Source organism: Arachis ipaensis, chromosome B5 (genome assembly GCF_059453495.1).
Source record: "Arachis ipaensis isolate K30076 ecotype BB chromosome B5, ASM5945349v1, whole genome shotgun sequence".
Taxonomy (NCBI): domain Eukaryota; kingdom Viridiplantae; phylum Streptophyta; class Magnoliopsida; order Fabales; family Fabaceae; genus Arachis; species Arachis ipaensis.
The window spans coordinates 46,360,878-46,381,781 of record NC_142440.1 but is presented as its reverse complement, the minus strand read 5'-3'; the positions used below and the strand labels follow the sequence as shown (position 1 = coordinate 46,381,781).

The 20,904-nt window shown below is 32.4% G+C and overlaps 1 protein-coding gene across 1 annotated transcript; it reads left to right on the top strand.

Moving 5' to 3' along the window:
* Positions 1-15,152: 15,152 nt before the first annotated feature.
* LOC107643679 (uncharacterized) lies at positions 15,153-18,216 on the top strand. Its single transcript, XM_016347398.3, has 3 exons — positions 15,153-15,402; positions 16,173-17,248; positions 17,795-18,216. The coding sequence occupies exons 2-3, from the start codon at positions 16,206-16,208 to the stop codon at positions 18,018-18,020; spliced, it is 1,269 nt and encodes a 422-aa protein (XP_016202884.1). The 5' UTR covers positions 15,153-15,402; positions 16,173-16,205; the 3' UTR covers positions 18,021-18,216.
* The last annotated feature ends 2,688 nt before the right edge of the window (positions 18,217-20,904 follow it).

Here is a 20,904-nt window from a genome sequence, read left to right as displayed (position 1 = left end):
TCAATTTCAGCCAAAAAATACCTGAAATTGCATAAAAATACACAAACTCAAAGTAGAATCCAAAAATATGAATTTTTCACTAAAACCTATGAAAACTTAGTAAAACTTAAACAAAACATACTAAAAACTATATGAAAATGATGCCAAAAAGCGTATAAAATATTCGCTCATCAACAAGATATAAAAAAAATTAAAATACAGTGAATAAAAGCATGCAAATGTAATAGACAAAAGAGAATAGAATATAAGAAAATGAGAAGTGGAATTTTAAAGAGAAGGAGAAGAAGAAAGTAAGAAAGGAAGAAGAAAGAAGAAGAAAGGAGAGACGAAAGGAAAAGAAAACAGGGCAGAAACGGCGCGCGAAGGCGACACACAGGCATGGACCACGCTTGCGCGCAAAAAGCAAAAAGGCAAGAGAGGCGTAAGCATCCCCCACGCGTACGCGTGAGATGTAGAAAAGAGAAGGTGACGCGTACGCATCAGTCACGCATACGCGTGGGCATAAATCGTGCTCTTTGCACAAAAGCCGCACAACTCCAGCACAACTCTCTGGTTTTTGTACCAGGAGCTCCAACATTAGCCTACGACGCGTGCGCGTTGTCCACGCTCACGTGTGGAGCGCCCTTTTTTTTTTAAAGAAGCCTAAACACAGAATTAAACACTCTCCTAACCTATAAATACTCTAAACTAACCAAAACTCAAATCCAACTAAAAATTTTTTAGTTTTTGAAATTTTTTTTCAAAGACAATGCAAACAAAACTTGCACTTCAAGCAAAATTCATTTCAAAAACAACTATTCTAATCAAAACATGAATCTAATAAGCAACCTAGCAATCAAGCAAGATATGCAAAAGTATGAAAAGAAGAAAACTACCTAACAATGGCAACCCAATTCATTCATTGATTATATATACAAGAGAATGGAAAGGGTTTACCATGGTGGGGTGTCTCCCACCTAGCACTTTTATTTATTGTCCTTAAATTGGACAATTGGGAGACTCCTTGTCATGGTGGCTTATGCTTGTATTGGTCCTTGAACTTCCAAGGATGCTTGCTTCTCAAATGGTTGTCAGAATTTCCAACCAAATTCACCAAGCTTGGGTGAAGTTCTTCCCAAGATATGAGCTCCCAAAATTGGTCTTCATGTTGTGATCCGGGATCCCATATCTTATTTTCACACCCGTCTTCTAATTGATCATCATTGTTCTATTTGGGTGGTAGGAACATAGAATTCTCATTGGAGCACCAAATTCTCCTCCTAGACCCATACAATTTAGTATTGATGGAGGAAAAATGTCGGTAAAGATTTTCACAAAAATTTTTGCATTGCAAGTATACTCTAAACCAACAATTAAACCTCAATCAATATTTAAATTGTTTGTCACTTAAGCAAACCCAATAAAATTAACTGAAGTATTTAAACCTCGGGTCGTCTCTCAAGGAATTACAGGGAAGTGTGTTATTATTGGTCATGAGATTGTATTTTTTTTTTTTTTAGTTTTGAGTTTAATAAGCAAGGAATGTAAATAACAAGTAAATAAACTAACAAATAAGAAAAGTCCTAGCAAGGATTGATAATTGGAATTCCTATCCCCATTATCATAGTCACTTGTGATGGTAATTGCCTTTTGCTATCACTTAGTCAACCTCTAACAATGAAGAAAAGTTAAGTGAGCAAAATTAACTTAAGTTCACAAGTCCTAATCAAAGACTAGATTTAGTGAAGCCTAAGACAACACTACAAGAAAATGAAACATTTGTAACAAAAAATTTGTATCAAATTTAAAATTGTTACAAAAAATAGTATTTTGTAATAATAATTTGTGATTGTTACAAAATAATAATGTTTTGTAACAACATTACAAGTTGTTACAAAACATGATAATATTTTGTAACAACCTGTTTTATTTTGTTACAAATTATGTTAGTTTTTGTAATGAGATGGTGTTTTGTTATAAAATATTGTAATATTTTATAACAAAATGCAAAAATTTAAAATATTTTGTAACAAAATATTTTTTGTTTCAAAACCTTTAATTGTTTTATAACAAAAAATTAATTTGTCACAAAATTCAACATTGTTTGTAACAAGTTACTTAATTTGTCACAAAATATAAGTATATTTTATAACAAAAAAATTATTTCAAAATATTAAACACTTTGAGAGTAAAAAAATTGTTTATATAATTCTTTTTAGAATAATTTTATTTTATTTCAAAAATTAAAATATTTTACATATTGTTTATATTTATTAATTTTTAAGAATTGTAAATATTAATTTTATATTCTTTTAAAAAATTAATATATAATTTTTATTAATAATAAAATTTTTAATGTTAACTAAAAATTAATTTGTGAAAGTTTAAAAAATTTAATTAAACTATAAATATAAAATCAATAATTAAATATAAAAGAAAAAAACTAAGATACACAAATATAATTTAAGTAATTAAGATTTTTGTGTATTTTTTTATAATTGATTATTTCATATGATTTGAAATTAAAATTTAGTAATGGAAGCATTATATAATTTAATCTAAATAATTTTTATTATGAATAAATTATAGTTTATTTTATTAAATTGAGCTTAATTTATTTGGAATAGTTAAATTGATTTTTATAAATTCTTTAATTTTAAGTTAATTAATGTTTAGGTATAATTTTTATTATAATTAGTTGTTTTATATAAATTGAAATTAAAATTTTAGTAATAAAAAATAATAAAAAATTATATCAATAATCTGAATGATTTATTTATTTATCTATAATTTTAAATTAAAAGTGTTTAATAAAAAATAATTTGTAATTTGAGAAATAAGTAGTATTCTTAAAATTAATTATATTGATTGAATTTGGTTTTTAAATTAAAACTCTACACAAACCCCAAATTCCCAATTCTAAACCCTAATTTCTAATTTATTAATCCTAACCCTAATTTCTAAAATACACACATGTAACACCCTCCCCCTACCACCTGTTCATTCTCTACTGAGCCACATTCACCCTCCCTCATGACTCACTCACCACCGTCCTCCTCTTTCCAGATATACACCCACACACAGACTCACTTCACTCACTCTCAGCCTCACCAACGCACTCACACTCAAGTTACTCACTCTTGCTTCCTACACGCACACACAGAGAAATCGAAAGGGAGAAGAGAGAGCTCGCGAAACAGAGAGGGATGGAGCCGCGCCCTGCCGTCGACCCACGCCTCGCCCCCGCCGCTGTCCTTATCGCCAAGGAAGAGGGATGCCGTCGACGCTGTTCAGGGAGGAAGGGAGAATTGCGCAAGAGCCAGTGGAAGAGGGAGCCTCTGCTGCGTCACCACCGTGCCTTCATCATCACCGAACCGCCTTGTCGTTGTTGTAACAAATTTGAAATTTTTGAATCAAAATATTAATTGTTGAGGATATTTTCGAAAATTATGAGATAAAATTAAGAAAAGGATTTTTGAAAAATATTTTTAAAATTTTCGAAAATAAATAAGAAAAATGAAAAAGATTTGATTTTTGAAAAAGATTTTGAAAAAGATAAGATTTTTAAATTGAAAATTTGATTTGACTCATAAGAAACAACTAAATTTTAAAAAGTTTGAAAAAGTCAATCCAAATTTTTGAAATTTATGAGTGAAAAAGGGAAAGATATTTTTTTATTTTTGAATTTTTAATGATGAGAGAGAAAAATATAAAAAAATAACTCACAACATGAAAATTATGAATCAAAACACATGACGCATGCAAGAACACTATGAATGTCAAGATGAACACCAAGAACACTTTGAAGATCATGATGAACATCAAGAACATATTTTTGAAAAAAATTTTATGCAAAGAAAACATGCAAGACACCAAACTTAGAAATTTTTCATGTATAGACACTATGAATGCAAGAATGCATATGAAAAACAAGAAAAGACACAAAACAAGAAAATATGAAGATCAAACAAGAAGACTGGCCAAGAACAACTTGAAGATCATGAAGAACACTATGAATGCATGAATTTTTGAAAAATGCAAAGAATTTTTAGAAAAAATGCAATTGACACCAAACTTGAAATTGACTCAAGACTCAAACAAGAAACACAAAATATTTTTTATTTTTTATGATTTTATGATTTTTTTTTTAGATTTTTCGAAAATTAATGTGAAAAAGAAAATTAAGGATTCCAAAATTTTTAAGAAGAATTCCAGGAATCTTTCAATATTAGCCCAAAGCTCCAATCAAAGGATTGGACATGGCTTAATAGCCAGCCAGCTTTAGGATATAAATCAGGCATGCAACAGCTGATATTCAAATTAACTTGCCTCTATGCTGATGGTTGGAAGCCCCTATCCAAAAGAATTAGACTTGGCTTTACAGCCAGTCAGGCTTCAACATGCTTCATGAAACACTAGAATTTATTCTTAAAAATTTAGAATAATTTTCGAAAACAGATGAGAAATTTTTGAAAGATTTTTGAAAGATTTTTGAAAAATTTTTTAAAATAAAACAAAAAGAAAATTACCTAATCTGAGCAACAAGATGAACCGTCAGTTGTCCAAACTCGAACAATCCCCGGCAACGGCGCCAAAAACTTGGCATGCGAAATTGTTACTCTGAGGTTGTAAAATTTGTTGTTCGTTCTCTCCCTGGAAATGGCGCCACAACTGGTGCACAATACTATGGTCCAGACATAACTTCACAACTTCGCACAACTAACCAGCAAGTGCACTGGGTCGTCCAAGTAATAAAACCTTACGTGAGTAAGGGTCGATCCCACGGAGATTGTCGGTATGAAGCAAGCTATGGTCACCTTGTAAATCTCAGTCAGGCGGATATCAAATGGTTATGGAGTTTTTCGAATAATAATAATAAATAAATAGAAAATAAAGATAGAAACACTTATGTAATTCATTGGTGGGAATTTCAGATAAGCGTATAGAGATACTTTCGTTCTTCTGAACTTCTGCTTTCCTGCTGTCTTCATCCAATCCGTCCTACTCCTTTCCATGGCAAACTTTATGTAAGGGCATCACCGTCGTCAATGGCTACATCCCATCCTCTCTGTGAAAATAGTCTGATGCGCTGTCACTGCATGGCTAATCATCTGGAGGTTCTCGATCATACTGGAATAGGATTTACTATCCTTTTGCGTCTGTCACTACGCCCAGCACTCGCGAGTTTGAAGTTCGTCACAGTCATTCAATCCCTGAATCCTACTCGGAATACCACAGACAAGGTTTAGACTTTCCGGATTCTCATGAATGCCGCCATCAATCTAGCTTATACCACGAAGATTCTGATTAAGAGATCCAAGAGATAATCATCCAATCTAAGGTGGAACGGAAGTGGTTGTCAAGCACGCGTTCATATGGGAATGATGATGATTGTCACGTTCATCACATTCATATTGAATTGCAAATGAATATCTTAGAAGCGGAATAAGTTGAGTTGAATAGAGAAACAGTAGTACTTTGTATTAATTCGTGAGGAACAGCAGAGCTCCACACCTTAATCTATGGAGTGTAGAAACTCTACCGTTGAAAATACATAAGTGAAAGGTCCAGGCATGGCCGAATGACCAGCCCCCAAACGTCTAAGATAGCATAAAACTGATCAAATATGATCCGAAGATGATATAATACAATAGTAGAAAGTCCTATTTATACTAAACTAGTTACTAGGGTTTACAGAAGTAAGTAATTGATGCATAAATCCACTTTCGGGGCCCACTTGGTGTGTGCTTGGGCTGAGCTTGAATGTTACACATGCAGAGGCTCTTTCTGGAGTTGAACGCCAGGTTGTAATGTGTTTCTGGCGTTCAACTCTGGTTCGTGACGTGTTTCTGGCGTTTAACTCCAGACTGCAGCGTAGAACTGGCGTTCAACGCCCTTTTGCATCGTCTAAACTCAGCCAAAGTATGGACTATTATATATTGCTGGAAAACCCTGGATGTATACTTTCTAACGCAATTGGAAGCGCGCCATTTTGAGTTCTGTAGCTCCAGAAAATCCACTTTGAGTGCAGGGAGGTCAGAATCCAACAGCATCAGCAGTCTTTCTTCTACCTCTGAATCTGATTTTTGCTCAAGTCCCTCAATTTCAGCCAGAAAATACCTGAAATCATAGAAAAATACACAAACTCATAGTAAAGTCCAGAAATGTGAATTTAACATAAAAACTAATAAAAACATCCCTAAAAGTAACTAGATCCTACTAAAAATAATGCCAAAAAGCGTATAAATTATCCGCTCATCAATCACGAATAAATATTACATATCAATGGTATGCAAGGTAGTTAAAAATTCAACTACTAGTTTGCAATTATCTCAGGTCTGACAATCAGATTCAGCTACATTCTGGCCTTTCCTATGTGGACAATCCCGAGATATATGCCCTGGCTTCCCGCATCGGTAACACATGCCTAGTCCGGCCCTGCATGGTCTGTTTGGATGATACTTTTTGCATCTCGGACACTTTAAGTCTTCCAGTTGAGTACTAGTCTACCTTTCTAAATTCGGCCCCTGACGGTTGTCGTTCCTTCTCTCATTGTTCCGGTGCTGAAAACGTGAAGTGACATAACAACCCCTCTTGAAACTTTGGCTCCTTGTGTAATCTTTGTCTTCTTTCCTTTTTCCTTTGTGAAAGATTCCCGGCAGTCACTTTCTACTACCACAGTCTGTCTTGAACTCTCTCCCGTTGCTTGACCCGTGTTAACTAATGCCGGATAATTCACTATTTCCACTAGTATCACTATACTTGGGACATTCTTTCCACCTTCAATTTCATTACCACCGTCATTGCCAATTCTAACTTACGTTTCCATCCTATCCATCGCTCGACTGGTTGCAGCAGCAATAGCATACGCACCAATGGCAGCAGCGCCACTCGTCATCGCGGTCACGAAATCGGTCAAACTACCTACCGGTATGGTTACCTCATTACCTCTCCATCTCCGACCTCGATTATGTCCACGCCCATGCCCACGAGACGTCATCTGGTTCCTGTTCACACCAAACAAGTGATATCAAAGTGATCAGTCTCAATATCAGAAGTCTAGTGATTCGAAGTCCCAAATGCATGCTCATGAGCATTCATGCAATATATATCAGTTAGATATCCAAATTAGAATGTATAGACACTCTGAGTATGCCTAGAAGCATAGTCAGTCCATCCCTCAGGCTCTACAGAAACGAACTGCTCTGATACCATAATGTAACACCATACCACACAGAGCTTTACACCTAGGATGTAAATCAGAGGTGGTGAGGCGCTACGACCTCTAAAAATAAAAATATATATAATAATATTGAAAAGACACAGTATACGAGGAGCCTTGAATAATGGATAAAACAAAATTATAAAATAAAAGGTGCAATGCTCAGGAAACGTGATTACTTGCGTGTGAAGAAACTAAGGTTCAAAGGCATAAATAAACAGAAAGTAGGAATAGAGGGTCAAGAATACAAAAATAACAAGCTCCTACTCAGCCTGCGAAGCTAAGACTGGGCAGAGAATATTTACATACATATATACATATCCCAAATCCAAAAGACATAGATAAAATCCTAGTTCTCCATAATCCTCTAGGAGGAACAAAATAAACAAGTATATAAGAGGAGATCTATATATATACATATATCAAAAGAATAAAGGAAACCCCAAAATGAAAACCACTTCACTGCAGAAGCTTCAGACGCCTACCGAGGTGCCTCTCGACCTGCATCTAAAAAATGACAATACAGTATGGAATGAGAACCGGAGGTTCTCAACGTAGTAAAGGTGCCACGCATAAAAGCTATAAGGTCCTGGGCATGTTAGAAGCAATCCTAGAATGCCATCACTCGGTTATAAAGCTTAAGGAACTATAAACAGAAGCCATAAATGGGTGGTTCTCTAAGGCTTTCTAAATTAAACTAATTCTTTAAATCTAACTAAAACTGAACTAGAATCCTAAATCTCTCCGTCTTAACTCCGTTCCTCCATCTTCGATGAAATTACAAAGACAAACAAGCAAACAAAGGCAGACATAGGTAGAATACAAATATTACAAATAGAAAGTATAACAACTAGCATGTTATAAGTAGTTAAGCATTCCCAGTTAATGCACAATCAAACAATTCAAACAATATGCACATGATGCATGCCTATCCTATGGCTGATGAGGCTCATCTGTCGGTTATCAAGTCAACCCGACATGTTCGGCTGCTAAACCTGGACTGTCCCCCGTCGCGCGTCCCCATGAGTCTATGCATAGCTTTTTCTCTTTTCATTCATAATTCATACATTCATATATATAACTTTACTCAATCGGGGTTACCATTTCCGGGAATTTATATGTGCTCGGTCACCCTTACGATGTAGGGTCAACAGAGTATCGAGTCTCAACCTGGAACACATGGTGGCAAGCCATGGTGCTTTACCCAGGAAAACTCGTATCTCAGATAATCATTTCACATACATTTATTAACATCTCATAATTGCTCATTATGGTTGTAAAGACACTTTATACATCATATGTTTGCATCTTTATACATAGTTTATCATAACCCGGAGCAAGTGGGGCGAAACTACAACCCTTGCGGCTATCCGGGGAGCCTGTATACTAACCAACCTGGAGCAAGTGGGGCAAAACCATAACCATTGTGTCTAACTAGGAGGTACGTTCTAATATGCCCACGAGGAACAAAGGAGGGGATCCTAACCTCCCACCATCTCGCTGGGGGCAATTTTATAATATCAAGAGGAACAAGGAAGGAGATCCTCACCTTCCACCATCTCTTAGGGTCGCACTTTCAAGAAAGAGTGCTCAAATGCAACATTTACTCCTTTCTTTAGCCAGATTCATAATTGAAATAGTACATATATATACATATACATAAGCACCCTACCTTTTCATACCTGAATCATCACTTCTCAAACTTTCTTCATCCCCAAGTTACCACCTATTCTTAGCTTCATCTCATTACTAGGCTTACTAACAAGATCTAGGACCAAAGGAATGAAAATAGAAGTTTAGAGATTTAAAATCAAGTTTAAAACACAAAAATCTAATTTGCTAAAAACAAGGGTCACACGTACGCGTGGGAGTGCATTTCTGAAAGGTCACGCGTACGGGTGGGCGTACGATTTTCTATGCTCGTGTATGCAAGCACCCTACTTGCGTACGCGAGATACCCAACCCAAATAGGTTGGTCGCGTCGTGTGCAGTGGTCGCGTACGCAAGTTATGCTGAATAACAAAAATGCTGAATGCTGCAAAATTTTCAACTTTGCACTCCAAACTTCCGATGCGCATTACTTTTTTGTTTTAAATTATTTTTTATCCGTTCTTTAAACGGCATAAATTTCACGGACCCAATTTTTATTTAAAATAAGTTTGAAAGAATTTGGTAGTTTGGAAGCCAAGTTATGACTCACCGAAGTTTGACTAAAATCAGTTTTTCACAAATACCTCAAACCTCAAGTTTTATTAAAAACCAAACCCACTCCCAACCTTCTATACACATATATTCAGCACCCCAACACCAATTAAATTCAGCACCCCAACACCAATTACCACATTACATCCATCACATATTACCATATACAACCATTCCTCAACTTTAATAAACCATATGCACAAATTTCCTAATAATGTTAACAAAATCATCAAAATACAACAATCCGTCCCTATTTACTCATATCACCATCATCAACTTATCTCCTAACAACCTAGCATCATCAGAAACAACAATCATGCAACAAACACTCAATTCATATCACGTTCATCATCAAGGGCGCTATGCATTAAACATGCTCATACGTTCCAACCTATCCTATGGTCATCTAGCCTAAGTTTTCACAAAACATTATATATTAAATACGTGAAACCTAAACCATACCTTGGCCGATTTCCACGTATTTTCCAAGGCACCCACTTAAGCGGAGAGCAATCCCTCAACACCAAAATTCAGCAACTAGATCTCACTTCAAGCTTCCAATTAAGCTTCCAACATGTCTAATTGCCTCATATCACATATATACATACACCTAACATATTTATCACAAACATATCCCCAAAATTCAATACCCAAAAAACTAAACCAAGGAATTAGCTAGGGTTCTAGAATTTTCACCTTACACAAGCACCAAAGAAGCAAGATTGAACATTTCTCTCAAACTAATTCGAGCCTAAACATCAAAATTGAACAATTTTCAACATCTTGGCTCATAAATTTTGAAACTGGAAATGAGAAAATTGAGAAAAAAAATGTGACTTTCTTACCTTATAATGTACTGGGCTTTGTAGAGCTCGACGCTGTGGTCACGTAGCCGCAAACGGTGCAGCGATCGGAGCTCCGAATCAAAAGTTATGTGGATTTGATTCAGAATCAAGGATTTGGTGTTTTGGGGTGTTCTTCCCCCTTTTCCATTGTTTCCAGCGAGTAAATGGAAATGTTTAAGGGAAGGGAACTGAACTTTTGGCCTTTTATGTGATGGGCTTTGGGCCTGGTTCGATCCTGGTTCATCAGTTCGGTTCGTTCGGTTTAATTTTGGGCCAAATTTTTTAAAATCAGTGTCAAAATTCTCGTTTTAATTAGCTCTATCCTATCTTAATATAAAATTCACATTTCTAATTTTTTATTAAAATTTAATTTATTGACTAATTATTTACTAATTTTCTTTATCTTAATATGTATTAGAAGAATAATTTAGATCAAATATATAAAATTATAAAATATTTTATAATAGTTATAAAATACAATAAAAATAAATAAATAAAAATATTTATACTTTATTCTATGGTAAGAATAAATTTATTATTTCACAATTTACATATAATGCACACTTTAATTTATATATAACGTAGATAAGAATATTAATGTAATTTTATTTTATTATGATTTTTTTTCTCCTCACTTTTTTTCTATTCAGATAAAAGAATTTTTTTCTATTTTTTTTCTCTTATTTTTTTCTTTCATTTTTTTCTTCTATTTTCCATTTCCGAACAAAGTATAGATTTAATTTTGTGGGAAAAAAATGCCATTCAATTCGTTGCATAGATGGCTAGAACATTCTCCTTTGAACCGAAGAACAAAACCCTAAATACGACACTCAATGAACACACCCTTGTGTTAACATGTGAAAAGTGAAAACTCATAAGCAATGATTTTTTAAAACTATGCGTCAACTTTGGGAGGTAGATTTACTGTTTTGGTGTTCTTATATTATATAATACTAGTAACTAAATAGGCACGACATTATCATGCTATTTAGCCGTTTTTTTTATTGAGTTTAAGAATTTTTTATATTTTATATTTAAAATTATAAATTTAATATCAATAATTAAAAAATAAATTATAAAAATAAAATATCTTATATTATTTAACAAGTAAATGTATAAAATAAATAAGTTTGAATTAGAAATAAAAAGTAAGATTAAAAAAGAATTACACTGTTATTACGTGTAATTATATCAAGATAAAAATTTACTAACATTATTTATAGATTAATTATTTATAAATGTTATTAAATTTATTTATTTTTCAGTTCCATTTAATTTGAAACAAATTTAAAAATTTGTATTTAAAATATTCTTTATTTCCATGCATAAGTCTAATAAATAAAAAATTTATTTCTTTAATCTTATATTGAACACCTTTAATTATCTTAATATTATTATTTTTTAATTATTAATTTTAATTTAATTATTGTCTCACTATTATTATTATGTTCCCTTATTTTATTTCTTTTTCTTATTTTTTTCTTCTATTCACCCCTACAACAATTAATTATCACCATACTGTAACAATCCGTATTTTTAAAAATCTAAATATAAATAAGTTATGGTTTATTTTATTAAGTTTGAACTTTATATTTTTAGAAATTCTTTTATTAAAAGTAATTATATTAATTATAAGATAGATGAATTTTAAATCAATCAAGATTCTTACGTAATTTTAGTATAATGAAACTTAGAATTTAGCAATGGAAGAATTACACAATTTAATTTAATTTAATTTGAACTCTTCATTCATAGAAATTAATTTATTAAAGATGATTAAATTAATTTTATGAATACTTTGAATTTAAGATAATATTTTTGTACAATTTTTATTGTAGATAATTATTTTGTATAATTGAAATTAAAGTTTTCACGATAAAAAAATAAGAAAAAATCATATGATTTAATTTAAGTAATTAATATTTAAATTTAAACTGTGTTTTATATAACGAATATTTATTTTAGAATTTAAATTAGATATTTTTTTTGTGACTATTTAAATTAGATATAATTATTTAAATTATTGGTATGTTTTACATAAAATGAATTATTCGTTGCTAAAATAATTAGTAAGAAGTTTTAATCTGAAAAAATAAATATCTCCGAGATCTTAATTATTTTCTCATCATTATTTTACACCAAATTTTTTATTGCTTTTCTTGCTTATTTGATTTATGCATTTTCAACAAACAACCATCTTTTACTGTTTACTTTACTAAATCCAATAGGATAATTATTGATTTCTTAGTTCGACAATCCTCGTGGGATCGACCCTCACTCACCTGAGATATTACTTGAATAACCCGGTATACTTGTTGGTTAAGTTGTGCGAGTTCTAATTTCGCGCACCAAGCAGAGTCCCAATTCAACAAAGCAACCGTTGCTTATATACTTTTCGTTTTGCTATTCAGCCACTCGCTGACAAATACTCTCCATAATCCCATATAATATCTTTAAATATTTGGTACATGACACTTACTCTTTCTATCACTAATTAATTGCAAGAAGATAAATAAAAAAAACAAAACAAAACACCAACAATAACAACATCAACAACTATAACAAGATGAAAGGTTCAGAAAAATAACACAACAATATCCAAAGTGTTTCTGATCAAAATTAAAGCTATTCTTGTTCCAATTACCTATTTCAATTCCAATTAACTCGGTTCAGAATAAAATTAAAGGACATAAAGCAAAGAAAAGAATAGAATAAAAACCTAATTATAGAAGTAAAGAGGCTGCAGGGAGAGCCGCGATAACAACACCACCACCCACTGCCACGGTACTTCAACGAGTCGTTAAGGATGATTGAAGGAAGAAATATGTTACGAGCGAAAGGACAGCAGACGCTTCTTGTTCCGACGGCAACGGCAACGGTGAAGCTTAGCAGGAACGAATTTGAGTATGAAGGAACACTGGAAGGGAAGAAATGTAGTTCACTCAACAGGAGAGGTGTTTTTCAATGGAAGGGTGGAACAAATTAAATTAATAATGATTTGGTAAGAAAATATAAATTTACTTTTTAATATTTACAAAAATTATATAATTATCCATCTTAAAAAATATTTAATTACAAAATGGTCCTACTTTAGTTAAGATATTAACTCTTATTAGGTTAAATTAACTCAAATTAAAACAAAACATCCAATTAAAAATGCCATGTCATAGAGGATAATTTACATGTTGTTTAAGAGGGGGTTGGGTAAAATTCACCAACTTTTATGTATTAGATAATTTAAAAGATACTTATTATATAGGAAGTTAAAAATATTATAAACTTAAAAAACTATTTAATAATAAAATTGAATTTGTTCAAAATTGTAGAGAGACAGAGAAAGCCATCAAAACTATTAAATTTGAGTGTGTTAAGTGAGGATTAAGAAGCAAACCAAAATGATAAATCTAAAAATTTTCTATTTCTCTTTATTTAGTATTTCACTTTAAGTAACTATTTTTTATGGGTAGTATTCAGTGATGAACAAAATAATAAAAAAAATCGCATTAGATTATGAAAATTAATCTCATTCTTATAATACGATAGCATTATTTCAAAAAATGTAAAATAAAATAATAAAATATAGTTTAATTAATGTGCACAATAAAATAAATGTGAAATTTATATAGTAGCAGTCAAATATAAATTGTAATGGCTGCCTTCTATTTTTAGGTATTATATTAAACTACAACTTAAATTTATAATTATTAGTTAAAAAACTTACAATTATATACTATTTTTATTATTTTAGTTGAAAATAATATATTTTGATATTGTTTTTTATGATTACTGGCATTTTAAATGCTTTATGTCTTAATTCTTTTAGCAAAACTTCAATAATTCATAAAAGTTACAAAATAAATAGTTATAAATCAAAATAATAGACAAGAGTAAAAGTTGTGATAATAATACTTGGTGATAATTAATAAGGATAGGGTGAAGAGAAGGTAGAAGGAGAAAAAAAAAACGAAAAAGAAGAACAAAGTAATATAATATTGGCTATGAGACAATGACAGGTATGTATATAGAGAATAATATACAGTAAGAGAAAGAATAGTATTTGATATAGTGAAGAGATATAATAAAAATATAAAGTAATAATTTTAAAAAATAAAAAAATTATTATAAATTATATTTCATATCTATAACAATATATAACTGTAATACATAAATTTAGTGTCCAAAATTTCTTTTCAATATTATCCTTTCTAATTAACTTCTCCACTTAACGTCGGTTAATATAAAATAAATGAATAAACTTATATAATTTTATCTTTACTTCAAATTCAATTCAGTTGAAAAAATAAATTAACAAACTTATATAATATTTATAAATAATTACTTTATAATTGTTTATCTTAATTTTGTTACACAAAACAATAATATAATAAATAACAATATATAACGATACTACATATATTTAATGTCCAAAATTATTTTTTAATATTATCCTTTCTAATTAACTTCTCCACTTAAATTAGTTATTATAAAATAAATAAATAAATTTATATAATTTTATCTTTATTTTAAATTTAATTCTGTTAAAAAAATAAATAAATAAATTTATATAATATTTATAAATAATTACTTTATAAATATTTATCTTAATTTTATTACACATAATAATATAATAAATTTTTTTAATATCTTATTTAATTTAAATTTTTAAATTTTATACGTTCTAAAATTTTTATATTTATTTTTAAATATTTTTATTTTTAATTTTTAAATTATTTTATGAAATGTATAATTTTAAAAATAAAAATATAAAAATTAATCTTTTAAAAATAATTAAAAAATGGCTGAACATGGTAGTCCCCGTTGAGCGGCGAGTAATAATATTTTTTTCGTTTTTTGTGTTAATAATGTTAAATTAGATTAGATATTCAGCAGTTATATTTGTTAGCGTAACCACTGGGAATTTGAGTTGTTTATACAACATAATACTATGGCGTGCAACAACAAATTAGTTATTCGGAGAATGAAATTGAAAACAAGTGAAATCCTTGCAACACATCTCGTCTTACCTGATTCTGCCCCTCCAAAAATCCTAATCCCTAATTTTCCTCACATCCTTTTTCGTCTAGAATTCAAACAATTTCATTATTGCAAAAATCAACATCAAGCGAGCTTTCCCAGTCTCATGATCATTTCCAGGTATCTTCCTTACCTTTCCATGCAAAACTCATTTCATTCTTAATAGTAGGTTTTGGCTTCTAAATAATTGGGGTCTCCATAAGGTTTAACTTCATTTTGACTTTCATAATATGCTAGATTTCTTTCTCCAGTTTATTTGCCTGATTTTTTTTTTTGGTAATAATAAAAGCTAAAATTAAAAGATTAAGTATTTATCTATTCAATTTTTTGGATTAAGGTAAACTAATGGAAGTTTAACAATTAACTTGGTGACATTACATGTTATGGGATTATGGAAATGTGCATCTAATTGTTTATTTTCAATGAATTTTTTTCCCTTTAATTGATTAATCTCAAGATGGCTAAATAAGTCTATATGGAAAAGGTTTACAAATTGACAATATTGGATTACGATTAGGCTGCATAAAGATGTGGTATTTTTTTGTGTTCTTACTCGGAGATATATGAAAATTCCAACATGTTGTTTATCTTTACTGATAAAGAATACTTTTGTCATTCATAGATTATTTTTTAATCGAGATTTCATAATCTAATAATCCTGAATGGCCATTTTATTTGCTCTGTTTGTTTAATATTCTTCCTCTTTCATATTTTTTAAAAATGAAGAAAATGATAATTTGAGGCACCCCAAATGACTGCATCAACTATGAAAATAACCTAAAGTTTGCATTCATCTTCCTGACCATAGAAACTACTTTTAAATTGAAGTAAATTCAGTAATGCATTTGGAAAGCATGTGAGGAGCTAATTATTCAAGAAAAATTATGCAGGGTTATAGAAGAGAAGTAGAACAAGTGTTCGTGATGTCTTTAGAGACCTTTCATTGTGGCGTAGATGATAAATGTGCAAAGAAAAGTTCAGAAACTAGTGAAAGCAACAGGTGTATTAATTCACATCCTGTGATATTTGACTGGAGAGGAACCAATAGACATACTAATTCAAACCCTGAGATCATTTATCGTAGTGGAAGGAGTAGGCATACTAAGTCAAATCCTGAGATAATTGACGGAAGTGAAAGTAGTATTACCTCAGAAAGGCACACAATTGTTATATCTAGATTTAAAGGTGGTAAGAAAGATACTTCTAACACACAAATCAATGGCATTGAAAGCATATCAAACTCAGCCAGAAAGGTGGATTCTTCCTTTATGTTAGAATCATCAAGTGATAGCTCGGATAAAGTGGATATCACCACATCTAGCACATCTAAATACTCATCCAAACATGGAACAAATTATCCTTCTAGTAGTGAGAGCTTTGTCAAATCTGAGTATGGCAACAAACTTGTTGCCACCCCACCTTCATTTCAAGATTATGGTGTCCAGAAGAGGAATGATTTTCCACTAACTGCAAGACCTCCCATCCAGGTGATGGATCGATCATCAGGATATGATGCTTCTAGGATCCCATCTTCAATATTCGAGAAGCCTGCAAATCCATTGGACTGGAGTGTTGCTTCTAATGAATCATTATTTAGCCTTCATGTAGGGAATCTTAGTTTCAACAGAGACCATGTATTTGTGAATTATGAAGTAAGCATGCCCCATGAAGTCCCCCAATCTGGTGACCTAAGTGTGTTTATGGAAACTCCATCATTTTTAGCAGAGGACATTCATTCTCCCATAATAGAGGAGATCAGCAATGTCACACAGAGTGACGTCGTAGAGAGCCTGCAAATCTACAGAACATCAAGTGCATCTTTCATGATAGAAGAAATTCCTTGTACAGACCAATATGAAATAAAAGATTTATCACGAGCAGAAAGTGACAATTCATCCGGATCCTTGACTGTTGACCTTACTCAAATTACCGGAACCACCCCAAAGCAATCTTTTTCTTTTCCAGCGTGAGTCCATATTTGTTTCTGTTTTTGAGACAATCTTGATTTATTCTTTAATAACTATACATTATCTATATCACATGTCTTGCATATTTTGCTTCTTTTCTAATTCTAGTTGGATGTTTTGCGTTTGTGGATGGCTTTCTTGCTGCCATTTGTTGTCATTCTTAAGTGTTTTTGTTGTTGGACATTCTGCCATTTGTGGAACATAGCCCAAAAAAATGCTTTGATCTTGACTCATGCCTTTCCATCTCCTGTGTATTATTAGGCATATGGTTGTAGAAGTTATACATCTCTTCTATTTATGTTACATAGTTCATTTTCCCATTCATTTCACCTTAAGATTTAATCAAATATAATCTAACCAAATCACATTATCGTAATCATCATCAACATTTTAATAATTCCAAGCATTGTCTATTTTCTTTCATAACCCTTGTTATCTATTTTGTTATTAGCACATGATTTACAGGATTATATAATTGTTCCGAGATTAACTTTATCTCAAATTGTAAAAACACACTGATGGTAATCTGTTTGGGATTCTTACAGTTTGATGGAACCAGAAAGAATTAGTACAACAGAGACGGATATTTCTCAACAGATACCATATGAAAAGCAAGAATCATCAGTAAAAGAAACTAGAAAACCAAGAACCAGTTGCTGGAGTTGTCTCAAATCTTGCAATTGGTGTTGTTGCTTTCCATGTCCTTCTTGTGCTTTCTGTAAGAGTTGTTGTAAATGGAATGCTTGTAAATGTTGCAAATGTTGCAGTTGATTAGTTACTATTTTCATTCATTAGGTACCTACCTCTCAGGTTTCAAATGTGAATGCGCGTCATAGATGTTGGACAAACTTTTTTTTTTTTTACTTCATATGTGCCACCATCCATTTTAAATGATGGCTTATGAATTAGTTGTGGGTTTAAATTAGCAGCATTTGGTAGCAATAATAATAATAAGTTGGGGTACATATCCAAGCAATGTTTCATCAAAGTCCATCCAAGCAGGCTCAAAACAAAAACAGAAAAACCAATCTCATTGAATGAAACGTGTATACACGTGCGGAAACCTCCCCCCAAACGTTACCATTCGCGCTTAAATATGAAACAATGTTCATTCTTCACTATCGAAACCGCTACTGCTACTGGAAATTTTCAAATTTCTCTCAAAATCTCTCAAACCGCGTTCGTGTTCTCTATGGAAACTGCCGCTACTCCAGAATTGCGTCAAGCTTTCGAAAAGAAGAAGAAAAAAAAAAACAAAAACAAGAATAGAGACTCCGCAAGGTATGAAACAAGAATAGAGACTGCCGCTATTGTTATTATGTTCATTTAATTTCGCGCAAAACTCGCGTTTCTCCTAGTTTGATTTAAGGTTTAGTGGATTGAGTTGGTGCGTTTAGTAGATCGACTTATTCTAATTCCATTTTTTTCCTCAATAACTAGGGCATACGAATGGAAATGTATTGTTATTTGTTTTCTGTGATATATAATTCGGTTCATTGTAGTTGGTGATTTACATTCACTTGATTGTTAAGTGTTCAGTTAAGTTCTTTTGCATGCAGAAATATTTTTCTTGCTAATTGAATGTTTATCACGTTTTATTCAAATATGAATGGAGTTCGGTTAATTGGAGTTGGTGATTTATATTCACTTGATTGTTAAGTGTTCACTTGAATTCATTTGCATGTAGAAAATATTTTTCTTACTGATTAAATGTTTATCGCGTTTTATTCAATCACTCCTTGTGCCTGATTTTACTTTTTGTATCCTTTTCAGGGATTAATAATATCCCAAATGAGGGTTTATGCTGGGGCAGAACCCTTGATGGAGGACGGAGAGGGAGTTGAAGCAGAGTATATCAGGCTCAGCGGTAAACGAACAAAATTAACAAAATAAAAGACCAAGTGATTCAGCCATTTGAAGCCATAAACTCCCCAAGGCATCTGCTGCCCTCTCAAGCCCTTTTTGAAAATTCACATCAAGCGATATAGATAGTAAATAAGTTGTAGTTTCTTTGACTCATTGTAATTAACACTAATTTGTGGGGAGAAAGTGTTTGCGGAGGGAGCTATGGGAGAGAGTGATGAGCGCGAGCCAGGATGGGGAGGGAGAAGCCACCGCCAGGCATCCTCGTTGCCGTTGCTGGAGATCTGGTCGTCGCCGCCGATCATCCTTGCGCTGCGACAGAAATAGAACTGCGAACGGAAGGGAGCGCAAACCATAGCCACAGACGGAGAAGAAAGAGCATGCGCGGAGGAGGTGAAGCCGTCGTTGTCACCGTCGTGTGTGGAGTCGCCGCCGCACCTGGTCTCCATTGCTGCTGAGCTTCGACCGCTGCCGTTCCTGCCACCGTCAAGCCTCGGTTAGCACCGCTGAAGCTCCTACCTCCACTGTCGTTGAGGAAGCTCACCAGAGTTGCTGGAGGCTGCCGCCGCTCTATCTGGTTTTGTTTTGAGTTGCGTAGCCGTGTCTGTGGCCACCGGGGACAGTGTTGTGGCTGCCAGAGTTACCGTCAGAGCTGCCGCTGCTTCGTTTCTAGTTCCTTTTTGTGCAGTAGGTATTTTGCTATGAAAACCTCTCTGTGTTGTTCTGTTATAGACTATTGAGTTTTGCGCGACGATTTTATGTCAGGATTGAGTTACTGTTATTAGCTGGTGCCCTTGAGGCTGTTACCGCTGCGGAACATAGTGGGAGTTAACGCCGTTGTTTTCGGACCGAGGGTAAAAGGTTTCCTTTAACGTGTTGGTTCGACTTTTTGAGGTAGGGGATTGTTTTAAAGTTAAAATATTTTGGATTTGAATACCTGATGAGTTTAGTGAATTAATGCAAATGAATTAATATCTGTGATTGAAATGATTTTCTGCTGTGATTGAAGTTTTGGATGAATTGATTATTGATTTGTCAATTTGTTGAGTTTCTGGCGAAAATGACTGAATATGTTGATTTTGAACTTTTGTTTGAAATTGGTTCTTATTGATTTTGAATGATGGATTTGCAAATGTTAATTTGAAATGTTGGTTTTGATTGAGTCGAGGTTGAAAAGAGGGGATCCGTGACGGGTGGCAAACTCCAGTTTTTAGGGGAGATGCTGCCGGAATTTTTCTAAGAATTTTGAAGAAGTTTTGATTGTGATTTCAAAAATGATTTAGATTTAAGTAACTTTAATAAAAGAAGTATGTTTTGAATGTTTTTGAAGATTATTAAAGAGAATTGGATTCTTATGATTTGGTTAACTTGTGGTTTTAAACTCGTTTGATTTCTAATAATGAAAAGAGATTTGATTAACTAGCCAAACACTTTAAAATGGTAAATTGAATATAAATTCAAGGGTTTGGGAATAGGAAAGTGAGTTTAAGGTTTTTAATGAAATTGAACATAAGAGTTAAGAGGAAGAAAGTTATTCTAAGAAATATGATGAAAAATGTGTGGCGTTGATTTGGAGGCGAGTTTAGTGAGTTGTTTGGAGGTTGTCTTTGAAATTGAGGTGTGATTTAGTGACAATTGAGTTGTTTGAGATCTGGTGATGATTCTGGTTAATTATAGTGATGTGGGGTGATGACTGTGATTGATGACGTTGGTTGTGGTATTGATGACAAGATTCGTGATGAATGAGACATGATTGAGAATGATGTGGATATTGATGAATTATAATTGAAAT